This window comes from Hippoglossus hippoglossus, chromosome 8 (assembly GCF_009819705.1).
Source record: "Hippoglossus hippoglossus isolate fHipHip1 chromosome 8, fHipHip1.pri, whole genome shotgun sequence".
Taxonomy (NCBI): Eukaryota; Metazoa; Chordata; class Actinopteri; order Pleuronectiformes; family Pleuronectidae; genus Hippoglossus; species Hippoglossus hippoglossus.
Window position 1 is genome coordinate 17,018,603 of NC_047158.1, and position 22,580 is coordinate 17,041,182.

The following is a 22,580-nucleotide window of genomic DNA, read 5'->3' on the forward strand; positions in this document are numbered from 1 at the left end:
CCATATGTCTGCAACATCCACATGTAGATGGTTTGTAATTTTTTTGGAGATCTTATTTTCCTGCATCTGTTTTCCCTGCATCCCGGCCAGTGTTTAACGGCTGTGAAACGTGAATGCTTTGCCTGACCCTCCACCACACAGAACTCCGAACTTTTGTGAAAATCTTTCATTTGTCACCACGTTTACTAACCTCTCTGCCAGTCACTGTATCAATACTGTATTCTTATATATTACTCAGCCATAAATCCTGCCCGTAGTCTTCATCCTTTACAGAAAACTAGAGCTCTGTTTGTAAAGGATTTGCCATTCATTGTATGCACATATGTACACGTCCGTACATAAGACAGTGACTGGGAGAATGTTTCCAGAAACGACTGAGCGAGTCTAAAGCTTTGCCCCTGGCAGAGAGAACAAGTGATGCATGAGGCCCCTTGCATGTCTGTGGCAGGAACACACACACACACACACACACACACACACACACACACACACACACACACACACACACACACACACACACACACACACACACACACACACACACACACACACACACACACACACACACACACACACACACACACAGCAATGTGATACATGCTGTATTGTGACCTGCATGTGCCTGCTGCCAGTCCCAAACTTGCCATCTTTTGTATTTTACTGTGGTAAATGGTTGAACTCTATCATATTACAGATTTAGTTTACATTTATAATAATGGAAATAATATAATGGAATAAAATGGAAAAGCTCACATAGCAGATCATCATACACGGAGCATTAGAGCCATATGTGGGGGGGGAATTAGAATAAAGTTGTAATATTACGAAATTAATGTCCAAAAATGTCATAATATTACAAGAATAAAGTCGTAATTTAATTTGAAAAAGTCGTAATATTAAAATAAGATTAAGATAAGAAAACAATCATATTTCAGTATCTAAAATCTTAATTAACAATTTCATTGTTTCTTGAGAAACTACAAAACACTTGTGAATTGCACTCAGATGTAAACAACAATAGCCTCGTAATATTACAACTTTATTCTCTTAATATTAAAACTTTATTATCTTAATATTATGAGTTCATTCTCGTGATATTACAACTTTATTCTCGACTTGTTTCCCCTTTCATGTGACCTTAATACTACATCATATCAAACTGCTGATATTGGAAATATATGAACTTGTATATAAAGACCTTAACTGGTCCATCAACCACCGTCTTGCTCTTATTCGGCTGTGACATAGCTGTCGTATGTCACATGACTTTGGCAGCCAATCCTATTGGATTGCCTCGTATTGGTGCACATCTGCATGCTGTGTGCTTGCTTTATTTTTAAACGATTGCATATTCCTGCCTTGAGAGAATTAGTGCATTTGGTTGTCCTTCCAAGAAAACGTCCTGACGTCCCTGCACATTAACTACTCACCACAATGACTCCCACATAACCCAATTGGATGAAACTAGTTAGATTTGGATGACTTCCCTCCCCCCCTGTGTTGTTTTGTTTGGTTTTGTCTAACCCGATGGATATGAAACGCTTGTCAGAGCCTTGCTGATTTGAGTTTGGTTTGCTTTGACTTGTTTGGCTCCTGGTTCTTTTGGTTTGTGTTGAGTTTGAATCAGTTTTGTTTTTGACTGTCTTTCCTTTCATTTTATTGCTTTGGTTTTGTGCGGAAAATAGTTTGCACACTTTGTACTAAAACTGTCTCCCTTTATTCTGACCCCAACTCCTCCCTCTCCTTCTGCTTTCATCTCCCTTTATTGCTTCCTTCACTTTCCTATCTTCACCTTTCAATCCTAATCCTTTCTACACCCTGCTCCCTCTCCCTCTCCCTCTCTCTCTCTATCTGTTTCTGTCTCTCCCTCTCTCTCTCTCTCTCTCTCCCTCCCTGTCTCTCTCCCTCTCTGCCTCTCTCTCTCTCTCTCTCTCTGGTTATGCCGTTGCCGTACTCTGTAGAATAATTTCATCAACCTAAGTTTCCTGAGGCTGTTCAGGGCAGCTCGTCTCATCAAGCTGCTGAGGCAGGGAGAAACCATCCGCATCTTGCTTTGGACCTTCGTTCAGTCCTTCAAGGTTCACTCTCAACTTCTCAGCATATCACACACACGGGGGGGGGGGGGGGGAATTATATGCATCCACATGTCTGCATTTTTCATACACACGTCTAATATTGTGTATATATACATAGACAATGCCTTGGTGCAGTCTCGTATACTAGCGTGCACGGGGCCCTCATACGATGAATGTTTCTCTCCTCAGGCTCTGCCTTATGTCTGCCTCCTCATTGCCATGCTGTTCTTCATCTACGCCATCATTGGGATGCAGGTGGGTGACGGCCTCGTGCTAAAATGTGCTAGGATGCATTTGGGAAGCATTAAATGTATTTTATAGGATAACGATGATGAGTAGGTTGACGAGGTATAGAAGGAGCCGGAGGAGGATGATGGCGGTCGTAAGGATTCGGTGCATGATGGGAGGGGAAGGTTAGTTAAGAAAGCAGTGGACATTGGTTGCACTCTTTGCAAGGCAGTTTTATTTATGAAGCACATTTAGATGCACAGAGGTAGATTCAAGGTGCTGTACAGGGACTTTAAAGACAACACAGAGACAGAATTAGGAGAAATTGATTCAAAATCAGAAAGCAGAGTTTAAAAGAATATTCCAAAAAGAAATTAATAAGAGCAGAATAAAGGAGGTAAAGAAGTAAAAGAAATAAAAAGGATAGAATCTGTATGAACAATATAAAAATAAGTTGTAAGAGTAAAATAATGCAATTAAAATAAAATGATGGAATGACCTTAGATTTTGTAAACTAGTTTCTGGATTAAATCTGGATTCAAAAAGTCCTGCGGTGGCAACAAAGTGATGCCTGAAAAGTGATGAACAGCTGGTTTTCCATGTTAACAGTGTGTTTGGGTTTGACAGCTGTTTGGGAATATTGCTATAGAAGAAGACCAAGATTCCGCCATCAACCAGCACAACAACTTCAGGACCTTCGTACAGGCTCTCATGCTCCTCTTCAGGTGCGTGTGTTTAAATGTGATGTTTGCAATGTCTACATAACATAGTCTTTTATCGTCCAAAAACATTGTTAAAAATCCTTTGAATCCTGAATCCCTCCTGAATCAAGGAATCTCTTTGGGTTTTTCTAGGAGCGCAACAGGGGAGGCGTGGCACGAGATCATGCTGGCATGTCTGGGAAGTAAAGACTGCGACCCCCTGGCGGGGAACCCGGAGCCAGAGTGTGGCAGCCAGTTTGCCTACCTCTACTTTGTCTCCTTCATCTTCTTCTGTTCATTCTTGGTGAGCACACAATGATCCGGCTCCTTCGTCACCATTCAGGAAGACGGATAATTTGCTCTTTCTTTGTGATTATGAGATTAATACAGATTCTGTATTTTACAATGATACAACTACGATCATATTTAGGAGACAAGATATTATTCGAGCAATCTGCGACAATAATTTCCGTGTCCAGCAGGACCTGAGCCGGTCAGGCCGTGTGTACATGAGCGGTCACGTGATATGCGTTTTCAGGTGTGTTAATAAGGTTGAGGATTAAAACTGATAAGGAGCCAAAGTGCTCGTATGGACAGAGATTATTTTAATTTACAAGCGAAAACATAGTAGTTTGGATGTAGCCAGAGTTTAGTGGCTAAATTACATCTGTCTTCTGGGTTTGACTCCGCGAGAATGTTGTCCGAGACAGTTTGAAACACTAGGTGGCGTTGTGAGCTGATGATCTGTTTTGATTTGCTCCACTTGTAACGTCTACTTTCCTCTTCACGTGTGTTTTCATGTGTAGATGCTGAATCTGTTCGTAGCCGTCATCATGGACAACTTTGAGTACCTGACTAGAGATTCATCCATACTGGGACCTCACCACCTGGATGAGTATGTCAGGATATGGGCCGAATATGATCCTGCGGCCTGGTACGTGGTAACATGCAAGCCCTCGGGTGCACATACTACATATCTTTTTTTTTTTTTTAAACACACCCAGTTAAAACTTTTATTTACCTGCCTAGAACTACTTGCACACATTACGTTTGCACAGGAGTTAGAAGTGGTCAACAGTTCAACTCTTAACATTTCCCACTTTTAAACACAGATGCTGTTTTACAACCTCAGATACACCAAATGCTCTATTGTATGTTTCTTGTACGTGTCTTAATATGCTTATTCACACAGAGCAGGGCCTAAGCAGTGACCTCTCAACAGTTTCGTGAATCTTTTTTTGTTTCGGTTTTTTTTTGCGTACTTACTTTGGTAAAACGCCGGTACACACATTGTAATTCAAACGGCACATTACAAAAGCAGAAGCGTCAATTCGTTGATAGCTGCAAGAGGGATGTACCGGATTAGAGAATAACCTCAAACCTCTGGCAGCTGGTTATCTCTCTCGCACCGTACAACCCCTCCCTCCTCCTCCACCCCTTTTTCTGTAAACTGTCTTTAAATAACCCCCCCTCCCCCCAAACCCGTTCCAAAACACCTCCCCTTCTTCTGGAATCTGCATACTGCCAAAAAACTTAATGTGGCAACGTCTACACTCCAAACCAGCCTCCTCCCTGTCTGACTCCTGAAGCCTAAACATACTGTAGACATGCTAAGTTTCATGGTATCTGTATTCCAGTGCCTGTGTGTTTCCCTCATGCTGTCCACACGTGCACACACAGGTAGAATACTTTAAACAGCAGCAATAGGAAACGTAAAGGAAAAGGAGATGAAAGGCTGAAGGGTCATGTTCAGATCTACAGGAAAGATCATTAAGATGTGAAATCTTTACCTTCTTTCCAAATGTCACCTCGTAGATGTTAGAACATTGCTTTTTCTCGGAGCTAGCATCGCTACATCACGGACTGCGGTACGGACACAGTTGCTCGGGACGCAGGCGACAGGAAGCGCAGACACGTGGATGACACTGAACACATATTTAAGAGGGAGGCGATCTGCACACAACACAAGCAGCTATTAAGCATTTAGCTGTTCGCCCAAGCATATGCTTTTCTACTCTGTTAGCAATTGCTTAATTACATCGTGCGCATATCCTGTCAGGGGTTTGGACTGGAGAGAAGACGGAGAGGAAAAAATAACAACAGAATAAAGTGTGTATGGGTGTGTGTGTGGCCCCGTACACACCTGGTATTAACATGTGGTTTCTGTGATCCGATCTCAAGTTCGACAGCTCTGAGTTCGATAGCGATTCCATCACGCCAGACGTACATTCGGAGGTGGTTTTTTCGGCTATCTCCAAAATATCAACCCTGACCTCGACATCAGGACTGATACTTTTTCTTAAATTCGTAAAATCTTCACTGCAACTGAATCAGATTCATTCAGCGCCTCCTGACTCGTCTCTCTCTCTCATGGCGACACACAAACACAGGACACATCTGTAAACTCAGACTGGCTCGTCTGATGACAAATTAGCCTCTGGGGGCAACAGCCAATATTTTGTGGCTTCCAGTGTAGACTCCGTCTCCCGTTCGCCGTTTACACTCAAACATCACGCATAAGTACAAATGAATGAAGCCGAACATTTCTCCACACAAAACACAAGCAGATATCTTTTGTGGGTGTTTTAGGTCCACAGGACATTTTGGCCTTTTTTTTTCTTCTCTCCATACTTACTGTTGAGCTGCGGGCGACCAAAGTTTGCTCAAATGTGATTGGTCAAACTAGAAACAGACTTTGGCCCCTAAATCTTGATTAACCCAGATTCTGCATATTCTGATGCAGAATCTGTTTATAGAGATTATTGGATAGTTAACGTACTTCAGTATAAAAGTATTTACTGTGTATACTTGTCAATCTTGTGCTCTTCCTCCCTATGTTCTCTCTTATTTCTGGATGTTTTTGTGTGTGTTCTCCTGTGTGTGTGTGTGTGCTCTCGTGTGTTTCTTAACTCCCTTTATTCTTCTTGCAGCGGGCGCATTCATTATAAGGACATGTACAGTTTATTACGAGTTATCGATCCGCCTCTGGGCTTAGGCAAGAAATGCCCCCATAGGGTGGCCTGCAAGGTTTGACTTCCATTCAAACAAAATCTCTCTCAACCACACGTGCTAGCCACAGCATCCAGGAATGGAGTGAATGCTGCTTTATTTATTGATTTCTTTTTCATTTCAATTTTTTTACAACTTCTTTTCCACCATTATCGACTTGCATTCTGAACTGCTGAGAGAATGTGCGGGACAATGCAGACACCCAGAGACGCATGTGAAATGCACTCAGTGAAATGAAAAAAAAAAAAAGCATATTAAGAAGTTTTACCACGTTGTAAAATATTTGTTTTTATTTTTAATACTCTTTTTATTTTGCTTGCTGTGGAGCCATGGCTATAATGTAGCAAGCTATGGTTGCCCACTGTAGTGTTGCATTGTTCTTGGTTTTTGGGGGTTGGGGGAAAGACAGAAACTGCATTGACACCCCTTCCTCCTCCTCCCCTCTCTCCTCGTCTGCGCAGGAGCAGCTTGGCGCCTGCCCTGCTCCTCTGTGCACACACTCGGACACACGCACCGTACACACTGTTGTCCTGCTTGAACAGAATTGTCTTTTGAGAACATTTATTTCCTCAAATCTTCCTCCTGTTGTCTCCCGTCCCCTTGTCATTTACCCCCCCCTCTCTTTTTTTCACATGACAGCGTTAGAGTCCTGTAGCTCGTAGAGGAGCCACTCGGCCAGAGTTTCTCCAAATCAGCCCAATAACCTTGTCTTCCTGTTGTTTTGTTCTTTTGCTTTGTTTTCCCTTTCTCCTTTTGTCTACTCTCAATTTCTGACGCTGTGACCCTTCTCTCTCTCTTTTTAACTCTATCCTCTAATCACTCGTCTCCTCCATCTCTCTCTCTCGCTGCAACTTGTTTCTCCCTTTCTCAACACCTCTGTCTCTCCCTTTTCTTTTGTGCTTTTGTTAACGGGGTTGGTGGCACTGGCCCACGATGCAGTGGCAGGATCAGTTGCAGGGAAATGTATGACATGCTGAGGCACATGTGTCCTCCACTAGGCCTCGGGAAGAGGTGTCCAGCACGGGTGGCCTACAAGGTCAGAAAGGAGCCCATCTACACCCGAGTCTCGTATGGGTGTCAGGGAGGGCCTTTGGGGGAGGGGCCAGGAGGGAGAGGGAGGGGCCCGGGACCTCTAAGCGCTCAACGTGCTGTAAACTTTAGTGTCGTTGTTTCTTTGGTTTCCTGTTTCTGTTTCTTTTCTCGTGGAAAGTGGGGGTGGGCTGATCGGTGTTGTGGCGTTGTGTGGTGGTGTGGGATTGGTGGGCGCAGGGAGCAAGACACTTAGGTCCAGGGGTTACGCAGGATGTGTATCCACAGGAGGGGACGAAAAGAGGGACCTTCTCAGCTCGTTTGCACCGTATACGACGGACACGAGACTCGTTTAGACAAGTATGCACATTACAATCAGCGCTGTTTCATATTACTCGGCAAACAGAGTGATTGTAGTGAGTGTATACAGCAAAGCAATTATTTTAATATGTTGAAATATGTTCATCAATCACACACGTGGACGCTGCTGAAGACACACACTCTTAGAAGCATGCGTGTGCAGCAGGGCTTGGAAGGTCCACCAGACTTACGTCCTCCGACTCGTTCCGTCCTGTGGATGGGGGGGGGGGGGGGGGGGGGGGGGGGGGGGGGGGCGGACTCGCACACATTTCCACACAAACACACACAGAATCAGGTCACATCAACCTCCACGTAGGATCTTCTCTGTTATTTCTCATGGTAGAGAGAGCAGAAGGGCTTGTGTCAGTGATGTGTTTTCCTCTGAGAGCCTTCGGTCGCCACACAGAGGCTGTTCTTTTTTTCTGTCACCCTTCATGTAGCAGCTCCAAGCCCCCCTCCCCACCCCCCCCCCCTTCCCCCGAGCAGCCTTTTTATATCTGCAAGTCCAATCTTCTCTTTGTCCTTTGGTTCTGTCGTCAATGCAGTTCTATTCTGTTTCCAGCCCCCCCCCCCCCTGCACCCCTCATCTCTTGCATACCGCTCCCCTCCCCGCACATGACACACTCCCTCACCTGTCTTCTGCATGACCGTAAAAACCACCACGACCAGCTCCCCACCTGCACACGCGCACCCTGTCTGTCGTACGCAAATTGTTATCGGGATGAGAAAATAAAACAGAAATGATAACAAACAGATTTACCCTCATGTTACCACGATCTCCTGCGACTCCTCTTGTGATCAGAGCGACAGAATCACGAGACATCATTGGCAGATCACTGTGAGCCTGCCTCAGGGGACAGCCGGCCAAACAGCCTGTAGGCACAGGAGATCACCCCATCGCCAACCATTGCTTTATCCTCCCTCCTCCTCCAGCAGACCTGGGGAAATAGTGCTAATATTATACACTAAGTATGCTTCCATGTGGTTGGGGTTTAAATAAGAGTGCAATTTATAATGTGTCAGTCAAGGTGGGTAGACTCTCCTACCCACACTTTCCATCCATAACCTCCACTCCAACTCTAGAATGGCACTGCCGGCATGAAAAAAGATCCAGATTTTTATTTGGATCTGCACCAAACTGCACACACTCATCAAATATCAGTCCTAAATAATACCTGATATTTTTTCATATGGAGTTATTCTCTGAGAAATCAACAAAAATGATGAGTAAATGCAATGTTAAAGAAAGTGTACGGATCTGGATCCACACCAAAATACAATGGGTTCCTCCCTGACCCATACGGCATCCTTCCACCAAGCTTCATGGTAATCTGTGCCGTAGTTTTTATATAATCTTACAAACAAATAAACAAACGGGGGTGAAACCATGACCAGCTTGGCAGCTAAATTGTACTATTCCACCCAGGTTTTGCAGCTCGAGCTGTTTCCTCCTTAGTAAATCATGTTTATGTATTTAACCCCAACCTCTGCCATCTTCCATCTTTACATCAGGTGCTTTCTCTCTCTTCTACCTTCTTCATTTTACCCTCAAACTGCTCCTCCTCCCTGCAGTCAAAGTGCATCTCTCCCACTCAACAACCTTACGTGCTTGTCATGCCTGGTGTTTGGCTAAAACCTTCCCGAGCATCTTAACCTGCCCCTTGATGATTATTACCTCCCTTTTCCAATCAGAGATATCCCAGGCTCTGATATACCTTTGACCTTCCGACCAGTCCACAGAACAGTGGCCCGTCTAGCTCCACTGTTCCTAACCTCCGAACTTCTCTGTCAGACACAGCCAACTAAGTATGGTGATGTGTCTTTTTTTTTGTTCCTCTGGTAGTTTGGTCACTTTTTCTCTCTTTACCTGCTCCAGCTTATAAACAATCGATTTTTATTCCTCTGTCATCTCTGTCCCTTCAGCTTTTCCCCTTTCACCTCTTCTTACATCTACTTTCCGGCTGAATGTTCATCGTACATTTCCTACATACACGTGGATTACGGTCGCCTGCAATCATGCGCCAGAACAACACTTTCATGGCGGCCATGTTTTAGTTCCTCCTTCATATTTCTTTTTCCGCAGAATGCTGCTCTCTCTCACCTATTAACCTCCGAGTGTGTGCCCATTTTCCACACATTAGACATCAGATGATTAGCGATAGAGCTAGAGCCTCTATCGTTATACAGCCTATAGCCCCATTGTCTACAGATTCTTCTTATTTCCCTCCAAGAACAGCCACGTTAAAAAAAACAACTCACAAACTCATTTTAATGTTGTCAACAGAGGATGCTTTCTGTGTACGGCTGCGCAGCTGCTTGTCCTGTGAGGCATTTTGTGTGCGCATCGCATGCCGCATGAGGGTGGGATGTGCAAGAAGGGGTTGGGGGGGGGGGGGGGGGTTGTGGATTTAAAACAAAGTTTTGATGGGTGGATTAGAGGAGAGGCATTTAATCAGGATGTAGGGGGAAGCATGATCTGCTGCATGTCCGGGTTTTCGCCGTCTTCTGTCACCAAACGCACACGAACGTCATCTGTGAGTTGGTGTGTGTCTGTGTATCTTATATAAACCAACAAGACCAAAGAAAAAAGGATCAAACCAATAAACAAAAACAAAAGCGTTCCCTTTCCTTAGATCGTTTTGTGGTTTATTGGTTTGTCATCTGGTCTGTGTTGTTTTCAATGTGAACCTCCAAACCCTTAGGAGGAGCTGTGGATAGCGATAGTCGGTCCTCCTGTTTTCTCATTGAAGGTTCAACAAACCTGTGAGGCCTCGAAACGCATACAAACATAACATGAGAGGGAAATGAATGACTGAATATAAGCCTGGGACGATTCTAGGTAAGCGTCTTCATCGGTTGCCGTGGTGCTCACAGGTTCTTTCATATCAAAAACAGCATCAAAATCCTTGATGCTTAATATCCACTAAAATTCAAATACGTGCAATTTGACGCCGCATCCGAGTATAAACGTGTTACAGGCAGAGACGGACGCAGTCATTGGCTGCTGCAGATGTTCTTCACAGCTCCTTCACCCTCCCCGACCCAAACCCCTCCTCCCTTCCTGTCACCTGGAGGTTCCACACACACACACACACACCCCACCCCAGTTCTCTCACGGCTTTCCCCCCTCGATTGGCTCTCCCACAGAGGCTGCTCCGCATGGATCTGCCCGTGGCCGACGACAACACGGTCCACTTCAACTCCACCCTCATGGCCTTGATCCGCACAGCGCTGGACATCAAGATCGCCAAGGGTGCGGAAGGTTTGGAAATCCCTCTTATCTCCTTTCATTCAAAGTTTTTTATACGCTCTTCTTCTGTTTCATGTCTCCCCCCCCCCTCGAGTGCAGCACACGTCTTGTTTCTCTGTGCCGTGAACCCAGAGGCCTCCGGCTCCTCCTGATGCTTCTCCTACTGTTAGCGTGTGTGAACGTGAAGGTTGAGGTCCTGTGGAATCTCAGCCTGCGTACTGTACATCGTCCTCTACAGTTGAATTGATCGTATCTTCTATTGTTATCTACTGTAACTAATAGAAACTTTCTTCTGTCTGTTTGTTTTTTATGTCTGTGTGTCCTCCCTCTTACCTTTTGTCTGGATGGTACTGTTCATCTTGCGTACATGCATGTCCACGTGTCTGACTTTGGGTTTGTCTATGTACTTGGGCATGGTTGTCCGTGAATCTGTCTGCGTGTGTGCATGCATGCGCGTGTTCGTTGAATATGCCTAGGTGGTGTTGACAAGCACCAGATGGACGCAGAGCTGAGGAAGGAGATGATGGCGATCTGGCCCAACCTCTCCCAAAAGACTCTGGATTTGCTGGTGACGCCGCACAAGTGTAAGTTGAAAGAGTGCAGGCGCAGCAACGCGGCTTGGATGCAGCCACCCTGCGACGCCCGGCTCTCCGACGTTTGTTTTCTCTTCACGCCACCCGAGGACCGCTTCTCTCAGCCAGTCTCTCTCACTGCTGCACCCTCTGAATCAGCTGGCACATCGCCGCCTCCCCCCTCCCCCCTCCCACACACACACACACACACACACACACACACACGCACGCACAACCTCACACCTCTAGTCTGTCGAGACATATTTATATCATGGACATCAGCAGCAGAAGCATAAGTAGTGTAAGATGTGCACACAAACAGTCAGCACTAGACAGACAGCTGTATACACACAATCCTCTCCTTCAGCAACAGAAAGTTACACTCACCAGAAAAGACCCCCCCACTAGTCGGAGACCCCCAGCTGTCTGTGCCTGAGATCAGAGGGTGCCCTACTATAGATCAACTCTCTATAGATGTCTTTTCACTCCAGGGGCAGCAAGTGGCTGATTGCATGTGACAAAAAAAAATACTGTGTATTTAAACTTTGAATTAGACTGAGAACAAGTGCACATTTGCATGAAATTTGCGATGAGCATTGTTAGTAGCTAGGAAATTGAGTATATATTGAGAATGAATTTGCAATCAAGTCCAAATATTCATTTTCAATCACAGATTTTATTGCATTATTATTTTTGTGTGGTTCTTATGATCGCATGTTAACTAATTTCTGGAGCGACCGTGTTTTTGTTTCGTTTCGTTGTGCTGTTTCATGCATGAGATCCTCCGATACAAGATTTGACATCTGTACAATATAAAGTTAAACAAAAGCCTTTATATATAAAAAAAAAAAATAAGTGACTTAAGATTTTTAAACAATATCAATCTGTCTGTGAAAAGACCTTTTGCTCAATGTTCATGTGTATGTGAGATGTGTGTGTGTGTGTGAGAGCGAGTGTTTTCCTGTGTGCACGCATCACCCCTCTCTGCCATTCCTTGCGCTCAGGGTCCATTCCAAAGGGTCTAATCTTGCAGGGTAACTTGTCATTCTCTCAGCAGCGACAGACCTGACAGTGGGGAAAATCTACGCTGCCATGATGATCATGGAGTACTACCGCCAGAGCAAGATCAAGCGCTCGCAGGCTCTTCGTGATGAGCAGGTATTGTCGTCTTCAGGCAGAATAAGCCTCCACTCGACCTGCATCCGACCCTTTTAAAGGCAGACTGACGCACTGAAACCAAGGCTGCAGGGCTGCTGCCCCCATTCATACGAGCCTGGGCTGTGACAACCCCTGTAGATCAGGGAGGAGTCTTCATTCAGTCACATAGAAAAGTCCACACAGGGGGTGAACACAAAAAACTTCACAATCTGCTTCCTCCTTTTACCAACAGTAGAAACCATGCTGCCATCTGCTGGACAAAGTCTGTCACCTATTCTTTTGCAGTAACTTTAGCTCCGAGCAGACGAAACCATAATTCATACTCGTAACAATAATCCAGTAGTTGTTTATAAACTAATGTGCATATTGGTCCAGTTTATATGTCTGTGGCTACAGGGTTTTATTTTCAAGCAGGCTGAGATGTTGTCACAGCCCCTAAGGTGCCCGTTCCTCGACATCATGGAAACCTTCGACCTTCTCTCACCTCGACCGCTTGTGAAGACGCCTTTACCTTCTCACTCCCCCATAATCCAAGCTTGTGACCCCGGGAATGTTAGATTTGCATTACGATACCACCGCAACCTTCTGTCTGCACACTTCCCCCTTTAATACAAGTGTTCAATGACACCATATCTAGATCTTGCACATATAGATTCAGGAGGTTTGGATTTGAAACAAGGAAGTTACTTGTTTTCAAATCACAAAGCTCAAAAATACAGAATGTGAAAGATTTAATTTGACATTTCTTATGATTATTTATCCAACTTGCATGTGTAACACGCTTATGAGCACGTTAAAACGGGGTGAGGTTGTTATTAGGTGTTACTGTACGGTAACACCTATACTGTACTGTACATCCTAAGTGTATGACGAATAATTGTATGGCTGAATGCAGGGTTTCATATTTGACTTGTCCCATCATGCATTTCACCTGGTATATGTTCCCTCCCACAGGGTTTGTGCAGTGATTTTCTGCCACGATGTTCCCTCCTCTGAACGAGGCCCCTCTCTTATCGCTCCCCTCGTCTTTACTTCTGGTTTCACTGAAATGTATTTTCTTCAGCTTTCTGCATCCACATCAAAGTATTTAAATCATGACATGAAATCCGGAATAATTACTGATCATTCCTATCGATCCGATCCTGAGCTACTGAGTGGGTGAATTCCTGTTTGGGCTTTTAAGTATAAGGGCCTCTAATGGTTCAGAGTTGGGGATCTGGACAGATAGGACTGTTATGTCCCAGAATGCACCCATTTCCTCCTCCAACCAGCTGCTGGGCATCCGAGACCCCCCCTCCCCCCCCCCCCCTTTACTCCTCGTCCCTCACCTCTTTTGCCTCGCTTCAGCCGACAGCCCCCTTTTCTACGTCCCTGCTGCTCCTGCTCTGCCTCTTTTCCTCCGCATTTCCCTGTCAGTCTGCCTGATAGCTGGCGACGGCCATGTTGTATATCTCACACAGAATCGAACGCCATTACTGTTTCAGCGCGTGGAGCCTCCTTCCCCCACCCAGGATGGGGGCCCGGGACTTAACAACGCCCTACCTCTACCTGAGACGACTGTAAACAGCCTGTGAGTTGGATGTTGCTTGCGTGTTTGACGTCACAGGAGGTGCTCCGTTGAAAGCAGACCATTTATGGAACGTGTGTGTGTGTGTGCGTGCGCCATAGGCCAGTGGAGGGGGGGGTCCCGGAAAGCACTTCATGGGTGACGGCCCGTGCTCAGGAGATGTCCCAGAAAGTTGGCAGCTGGAGCCCAGAGGGACACCCTGAGGATGGCCTGGGAAGCATGAGCAACTCTCAGGTAGACAGCTCTCACACACACACACACACACACACACACACACACACACACTATACAGACCACAAACATGAATGCATCCTTGTCATATACCAAGTTTATGTGAACAAGTACAAACACTCGATCCATTCAGCATTTGTTTTGACTTTCATGTCATTGCTACCAAATGAACCAAAGCAAAGAGGAGCTGAGGACACTGAAGGTAAAACGAAGTGCGATACAGATTGTGTCTCCACTTCTATGGAGAGCAGAGTTCCACCGGGACATCACGTTTGTGTTGGTGTTCATTGGAACTGAGGTTAGAACGGAAAACACAGCAGCCTGTTGTTGATCAGGGCATCGACTTGATTCTTGCTTCCCAGTCCCATCAATGTTATCTTACACATAAGCTTGAGGTCAGTGTGAGAATGAACAACTTCCCTCATGTGCTGTGTAATCTGAAGCTTCTCTGCAGTAAATACGACTCCATTCAGATCTGGTATTAACGTCCATCCAGAGGGATCCGATCGCACGTGAGATACATGGCCACGTTCATTTCACTGTGCGAACGCCAAAGTGTCCGGGGCCGCATATGAAAGACGTCCGGTTACATGTTCACGATGAATAGAAAGATTTTAACACTTAACACTTTAACACCATTTTATTTTTGAAATGGGTAAAATCTTTCTTCATAGCACGGCTGCTTATGCCTCATTGATTCATTCAGCCCTTCTTGACTCTGCTTGCTTTCTCTCTGTCTCTGTCTCTCGCTCGAAAGACACACAGACACAAGCACACACCGACACACACATGCACAGTCGTTGGACACATCTGTAAACTCGGACTGTGTAAAAAACTACATTATTTGGTCTTCATGAGCACAAATCACATGCGTGTTTAGTCGCACGTTGAGCGGGGAAGTGAGATCCGATTACAAGTGATCACAGGAGAAAACAATCAGGTGTTAATACCAGGTCTGAACAGGGCAAAGATATTTGTTCAAACTGACAATGGCCTGGACAACTATCTCACCACGGCACAAAATAGAGAAGCTCATACGCTCTCATCTGTCCTGCCTTGTTGCCTCGTAGATCATTTTCATTTCTCGCAATCTCAATTCATACGTTACCAGTGATATAGCGTTGACCATTCTTTGACTGGCTCCATTTTGTTTTGAACGCAATTCTCTATCTGAGTGAATTTTTCCTTCACCGGTGTGTTTGCTCATTTCGTTGGGAGTCTGTCTCGCGGCTCATGTGTCCGTCTTCATGCCGTTAAACCTCTCTGCTTGTAGACCTCCCCGAGCGGCTGACAGGTCCCTGTATCAGTCAACGCAATCACACCGCTCCATATCAGTCAACAGAGGTCTAGAGAAGTTTAAAAGTTGGATAGAAGAGAGTGGCTGTCGGCTTCATGCAAACCAGTCAGATAGAAGGGAAATGGAATCATACGAACATCAGGCATAATGAGACAACACAACTAAAATGACCAGTAAGCATGTTGCCAGCATTTCAATAAAAGCTTCCTCTTACCTATAGACTATATATAAAGATGGACGATGCACCTCCACTTTCTCCCACTATTCAGAAATGGAGCCGGAAACCAAACCTACCGGGAAAAAAATGAACACTTGAACAGACATACCTACACAACCTCATTTAAAACGCACAATGTAGCAGTGTCTGCACCAGGTCAACAACATCTGATCAGAAGTGGTGGAGGAAGTACTTTTGTAAAAGTATAAACAAATAGACAAAATGTACTTGAGTATAAGTAAACTTTTCTATATGAGGAAGTACTTAATATACTTAAAGTACTCAAAGTAAAAGTACTTTCAGTGTGTATCCTCTTCCCTAATGCAACAGTCCAGTACATCAATCGAGTCTCGTGGTGTTTCCTCACCAGTGATGGAGGCGGGGTCTAATGTTACCTGTGCACTCTGATTGGATCAGGGAACCTGTTCCCCTCTCATTACTGTTTACTTTTAAAAATATAGAAAAACAATGTGAAGAAATATATTGCAAAAGTGTAGTGGAGTAGAGTACAGATACTTGCTGATATTTGTAGTGGACTAAAAGTGAAAATAAATCTACATAAGTATAAGTATGTACTTGAGTACAGTAATGTAGTAAATGTACTTTGTTACATCCCACCTCTGCTGATCAGATGTCTTTTTTTCACACATTCTTTGAGCTGCATATGATTCTCCTCTCCAATCCGTTCCTGCTCTGACTCACCAGCTCCATCTGGCATAAACAGAGAGCCTCCACCTCCCTGTGCCAGCATTCGCTTGCTGCTCAGTGTTTGACAGCAAACACACAACTTTGGTTTGGAAAAAACTCTACACTCCACATAAAACCTCTCTTTTTTCCATTCATCCCACAGTTTAAAACCAAAACGACAAAGAAAGTGGCAAAGTCACTCACCACACACACACACACACACACACACTCTCATCAGATTCTCCCTCTGACTGCTTCTACCTCTCTAAGACCTGAGCTTTCTTTGGATAACAAACTTTCCCCCACCCCCCTGCTCCCCTATCAGTTTTCATGGCAGCCAGTCACACCATCTCCTGCTCTCCTGCTCTGTTTGCAGACGGTAGAGATGAGAGAGATGGGGCAGGATGGTTACTCGGATACTGAGCACTTTCCACCAATGGAAGGCCACGGCAGGGCCGCTTCCATGCCCCGCCTCCCAGGCGACAACCAAGTGAGCAGCATTCTCACTTTTCCACTCTCGTTCTATTCCCCCTCATTACGTACATGTTCCTCATTTCCTTTTGTTTGAAGCGATCACAATCACAAAGGTCTGACTCGTTGCGTAAAGACGTGTTGCTGTGGTCCCTGGAATCCATGTTGGAGAAGGTTTAGCACAGGGTTAAAGGTCCAGTGTGTTAGATGTAGGTGAAAGGGATCTATTGGCAGAAATTGTATATAAAATAATCCTAGTGATGTTGTCACTAGCGTCTTTCATCTAAATTGTGTGAACCCTAGAATGGGCCCATTATATTTAAATACTTTATATTTACATCGGGGCTGGGTCTCCTCTACGGAGGCCGCCATGTTTGTTACAGTGGCCCAAACTGGACAAACTAAACACCTTTTGAGTTTCTATGACAACTGAAGGCTACCACAGGTTCTCTGTCATGTTTGGAAGTGGAGGTTGAGGTGAGCGGTATTCAGCTGCAACGTGCAACTTCACCACTAGATGTCGCTAAACTCTACACACTGAACCTTTAAAGGGATTTCTTCTAAATTAAAGCAGTTTGGTTCCGAGTTGCATTTTTAGCCCCAACAACAACCTGTAATGGGAAAATCGTTTGCGGGGCCGTCCTGTCCTGACGATATTTCAGCCTAAAACATGAAAATGTTTTTGTTGAAACTCCAAACTTGAATTCAGAAGCACCACAGCGAGGCAAAGTTCGACCTTCTGTTCCTTTTCTCTCTTCTTCTCTTCTCTCCTCTTGTCTTTATCTCATCCTACCGCCTGCATGGACGTTTTTTAACAGTTGTCGTCCCGTTTTCCATCCAACACACTCATCCATCTTATATTGTTTCATATCCCAGTGAGTGCTCTGGTTGTCATATGCACACAACAGATCAATGTGCGCACACAGACACACACACACATGCAGTTGAAGCACTTTTCTGACCCCTATTATTTCCTCTTTTTTGTCAGAACCCTGATTCATTTATCTTTTGTTGATCTTCTACTAAACTGTCTCTTCCTTCCTGTTAAAAATGTTCTGCCTCTTTTAGAATTTTGGGGGCTGTTTTTTTTTCTTTCAACCAGGACTGGAACCAGCATGATATTATATGTTCCAAGCGTGTGTGTTTGTGTGCGTGTGTGCGAGTGTGTGTGTGTGTTGTACAGTACATATTCTCTCACACTGTTCCTGTCACATTGTTGTCTGCCGTTTGACTGTTGCAGTGTGTGTGTGTGTCTGTCTGTGAATATGCATATCCATATCTGTGTGTCTCTTTGCTGATTGTCGTCATTGCTGTTGTTGTGACCGCGGTGCCGTTGATTGAGCTTTTTCATGGTGAAATTGTGTGTATTACACTGTTCTGGCTCCAGCCACCCGCAGTGTCTGTGGTAAGTCTTTCTCTTCCACCTTCACTGCCGCTTCGGTGTCTAATCAGACTCTCTCTCTGTCCCTCCTCCTCTTCCTGTCTCTCTCTCTCCTCTCTACACTGTTGCACCCCATCTCTTTTTGGGTCAAACCACAACTAACTCTCCTTGGTTTTTACTTATATTCCTCTGTACCACTTTTTTGTCTTTGTCACTGTGTATCCATCCATCCCTGTCTCCCTCCCCTCTGCCTCCCTTTCTGGTTCTTTGTGTATCCTCCATGTGTGACTTTGGTGTATTTGTGGCTCTGTGTGTGTGTGTGTTTGTGTGTGTGTCTTCTCTGTGCTCATACAGCAGCGGAGGAGAGGGAAACAACGTGGCAGTAACCTCAGTGTATGTACCCTGTCTTCCCTGTCTCGTCTCTCTCTCTCTCTCTCTCTGTTTTCTCTCCCTTTCCCTTGAAACTCTGCGTTTTCCTTATTTACCGTGTCTCCATGTTGTGTCTTTATCATTTCCAGGCCAGAATCTATATAGAATTTCTAAGTTTAACATTTTTTCAGCATGACCAAATCTGGTGTCATTCCGACTTCCAAACTGACCCCAGCATCCGTGGCTACGTCTCTAATGCACTTAACATAGAGAGTTTGGAACTGGGCCGAATTCTGCATGTCCCCTCTTATTATCAATGGCCACGGTCCTGTGGCCTCTGTTTCTCTCTCTCTCTCTCTCTCTCTCTCTCTCTCTCTCTCTCTCTCTCTCTCTCTCTCTCTCTCTCTCTCTCTCTCTAAGCTGCTTCTGCTATTGCTTTGTTGCTCTTTGTCTTCATGCCTGCCTGCTCGTCTATGATGGCGTTGTCAATGTTTCCCGTCTGTGTCCAAGTCTCCATTTACACCTGCATGCAAGCAAATTGTTGAAATGCATTCAAGTGAGTGTGTGTGTGTGTGTGTGTGTGTGTGTGTGTGTGTGTGTGTGTGTGTGTGTGTGTGTGTGTGTGTGTGTGTGTGTGTGTGTGTGTGTGTGTGTGTGTGTGTGTGTGTGTGTGTGACTGAGAGAAAAAGATGAATGAAGACAGAGGAATGATTTGGATATCTGTGTGCATGGATGGATATGTTGCTGGGATTCTCAGTGCTACTCCAATGAGGCCCGATATTCTGGTGGTTTCTTTACATCTGCCAACCCGTCACATGTCAGTGACACAATAACTGGAAAACTTGGCAAGCACAGCTGCCAAAAGGACCTAGCACTGACGTAGCCTGATGTGGTTTACATGCCCAGGTCAGCTACTCATGGCACCATAGGCTCTGTCCTGCTGTCCCGCCCCAGAGCGTGAGGCCTCCTGTGGGCAGAGGACCCAGGACAACCCCTATGTACCTGCATGGCTGGAGGAAAGCACGCTAAGGCAGAGCAGAAAAATAAGAGTTTGGAATGTGCCATGTTCGTGGGGGGGTGGGGGGGGTGGTGAGGATGGAGGAGTGTTGCAAGTCGTACTGACCCTTCTTCCCCTTTTGCTCTTTCACAAAGCAAGTTACAGAAGCATGGAAGGCATGGCCGTTTGCCGTCATCTCTTTTATTTGATTTCTTTTTCTCCTATACTTTTTTCTCCCTCTGCATCAGGGGTCGGCAATTACTGTAGTTTCAGCCCTGAGCCAGTTTTTCTTAATATTGTACATTTGAGGACCAGCACAGGCTTACATGCGTAGTGGAGACACATGGTGGGAATTTTTTTTTTTTTTAAATGTTTTGAGATTAATCAAACATTCAGGTTGGTGTTTCAGTGTTTTATGGATTAACCATAGCCAAGGATTTGATGTCTTGATTAATTTGTTAAATCTCATAAAAACTTGCACTCTGAGAATTTATAGTAACTCACTCTAGGAAACAACTGTGACTCTGATAAAACGTCCTCACCCAGCAGAGTGCACACCTGTATGAAACCAAGTTTAAATTCACTGGATCTGGATTTATTTTTATTTGGATCTGCATCAGAATGCTCATAAATATCGGTCCCCTAAACATGTCTGATTTGTTTTCAGGGTCCATTACTTATTCTCTGAGAAACCAGTGTAAATGTAGACTAACGCCCAATCTGGCAATGTGAAAAATAATTCCTGGATCTGTTCACTGATCTGGATCCGCACCAAAAAATTGTTGCTTCTTTCCTGACACATACCACATCCTCCCACAAAGTTTTGTGATTATCCATCTCGTAGTTTTTGCGTAATCCTGTGAACTAACAGACAAACACACAAACAAACCGATACAAAAACATTAGCTCCTGTGTATTCAAAGTGTTATTTGTCTAGTAACTTAATTAGACTTCATTTCAGCACCAGGACCTGTTCACATTAACGTATACTGGTGCAAAATAAAGGATGTTATTGAATATTCAATGGGTGATTAAGTCCATTTTGATTTAAATATTATTCCACCTATCTACAGTGGGTGTATGAAAGACTCTAGTGGCCAAATAATTGTGATGGAGGGGCCAAATTCTGCCCATGGGCTTCTTTTTGCCGACCCCTGCCATATAAGCAATATACAGTGTCTATATTTTGGAAATGGCATGATTGGAACATTGTTTCTAATGTGGGAGTGTTTGATTTGTGAAGGAATGTGGGCGGTAGGCGGGGGGGGGGCTGCATTCAGATTAAGAAACGGACCCAATTCCCACACATGTCCACAAAGACACACAATACATCGTGTCTCTTAACTCCATCGCTCGCAGAAGACACCAAGTGAAAAAGCAAAGGAAACACCTCTCATTGCCTCACTCCCCTTTTCTCTCCCTCTGTCCCCTGGTCGTCTCTCTCTCTCTCTCTCTCTCTCTCTCTCTCTCTCTCTCTCTCTCTCTCTCTCTCTTTCTCTCTCAGACCATCAACGACAGCAGTCCCATGAAGCGCTCTGTCTCATCGCTGGGCCACAGCAGGTCTGGGCGAGGCCACAGGGACAAAGGAGGGGCGGAAGACTACCACATGGACCGTGTGATACCTGAGGAGGGGAGGACTTCCAGACACGGACACCGACGAAAAGACCGGAGCCATCGGGCGTCCGAGAGGTCCCTCTGCCGTTACACGGAGGCCGACACAGGTAGGACAGACACACACACACACACACACACACACACACACACACACACACACACACACACACACACACACACACACACACACACACACAAACAACTATAGGCAATAACGTGAAGGTTTGACAGATGCCATGTTCACACAACTGCCCTGTGTAGAAGCTGCATTAGAGCAAAACTAAAGAAAAAATATAATTTTCTCTATGATGTCATATTGTGTATCTAATATTATCACAATCTTTAGTGTTTTCACCACACCTCACCCCACTGACATCTCCGACAAACATCCCATCAGGCCTGGGCACAGACCTGAGCACGACCACCCAGTCAGGCGACCTCACGTCCAAAGAAAAGGATCGCGACAGAGATCGTGGACGATCCAAAGACCGCAAACACCACCACCATCATCACCACCACCATGGCTCCGTGGACAAGGAGCGCTACGTGGCAGAGCGAGGCGGCGAGTACGGACACAGGCACTCCCACGACAGAGAGCACGACCGGGAGCACAACCGAGAGCACGACCGGGAGCACGACCGGGAGCACGGCCGAGAGCACGACCGGGAGCACGACCGAGACCACGACCGGGAGCACGGCCGGGAGCACGGCCGGGAGCACGACCGGGAGCACGACCGGGAGCACGACCGGGAGCACGGCCGAGAGCACGACCGGGAGCACGACCGGGAGCACGACCGGGAGCACGACCGAGAGAGGGAGAGGGACCGCCGCTGGTCACGATCGCCCAGCGAGGGTCGTGAGTGCATGACACACAGACAGGTGGGCTTCTGTGTACTTGTTTGCATGTAGTGTCTAGTGTGAGAGCAGTGCGTTGCTTTCTAATAGACATTGTATTGGTGGAACACATTTTCTGTATTATGCTGAAAATTATAACACAGGGGCCTCTAGTTTGATGGAGGTTAACTGGTGCAAAATGTCAATAATGTCCTGGACGTAATGGAAGACCTTACGTCAGAGCTGTGTTGGGTTTTGTTGTGAAATGCTGATCATGGACAGTTGTACCATTCTAGTTATTGTAGGGGATCCGGATACTCTACTATGTGAAGCCGCCATCAAACTAGAGGCCAAAAAGTGTTGTGTTCCCTAACAAGACACAGGTTTTGACTACATGCACACAAACCAGCGTATTATTGTGGGTAAATTCATGTAAGTACATATGCAGATGTTCTTTTTGTTAATGAAGTCACTGTTCCAATGTTTCAGCAACCAAACAAATATGCATAAAAATGTATATTTGACTGCTGCCC

General features: G+C 45.3%; 1 protein-coding gene across 11 annotated transcripts in view; it reads left to right on the top strand.

The window, feature by feature from the left end:
- Positions 1–22,580, top strand: part of cacna1aa (calcium channel, voltage-dependent, P/Q type, alpha 1A subunit, a) — an 83,794-nt gene that overhangs the window by 56,106 nt on the left and 5,108 nt on the right. For 2 of the 11 annotated variants that reach the window (XM_034593716.1, XM_034593718.1), the window contains 16 exons: positions 1,962–2,078; positions 2,265–2,330; positions 2,931–3,028; positions 3,158–3,308; positions 3,811–3,938; positions 5,935–6,031; positions 10,550–10,664; positions 11,129–11,236; positions 12,279–12,382; positions 13,843–13,952; positions 14,051–14,183; positions 16,758–16,871; positions 18,588–18,626; positions 21,104–21,320; positions 21,560–21,900; positions 21,991–22,092. In XM_034593716.1, the coding sequence (XP_034449607.1) occupies positions 1,962–2,078; positions 2,265–2,330; positions 2,931–3,028; positions 3,158–3,308; positions 3,811–3,938; positions 5,935–6,031; positions 10,550–10,664; positions 11,129–11,236; positions 12,279–12,382; positions 13,843–13,952; positions 14,051–14,183; positions 16,758–16,871; positions 18,588–18,626; positions 21,104–21,320; positions 21,560–21,900; positions 21,991–22,092 (2,040 nt within the window). Of the gene's footprint in view, positions 1–27; positions 31–1,961; positions 2,079–2,264; positions 2,331–2,930; positions 3,029–3,157; positions 3,309–3,810; positions 3,939–5,934; positions 6,032–6,952; positions 7,050–10,549; positions 10,665–11,128; positions 11,237–12,278; positions 12,383–13,842; positions 13,953–14,050; positions 14,184–16,757; positions 16,872–18,587; positions 18,627–21,103; positions 21,321–21,559; positions 22,093–22,580 lie in introns of all 11 variants that reach the window. The other 9 variants (XM_034593717.1, XM_034593719.1, XM_034593720.1 and 6 more) reach the window with 8 other exon arrangements.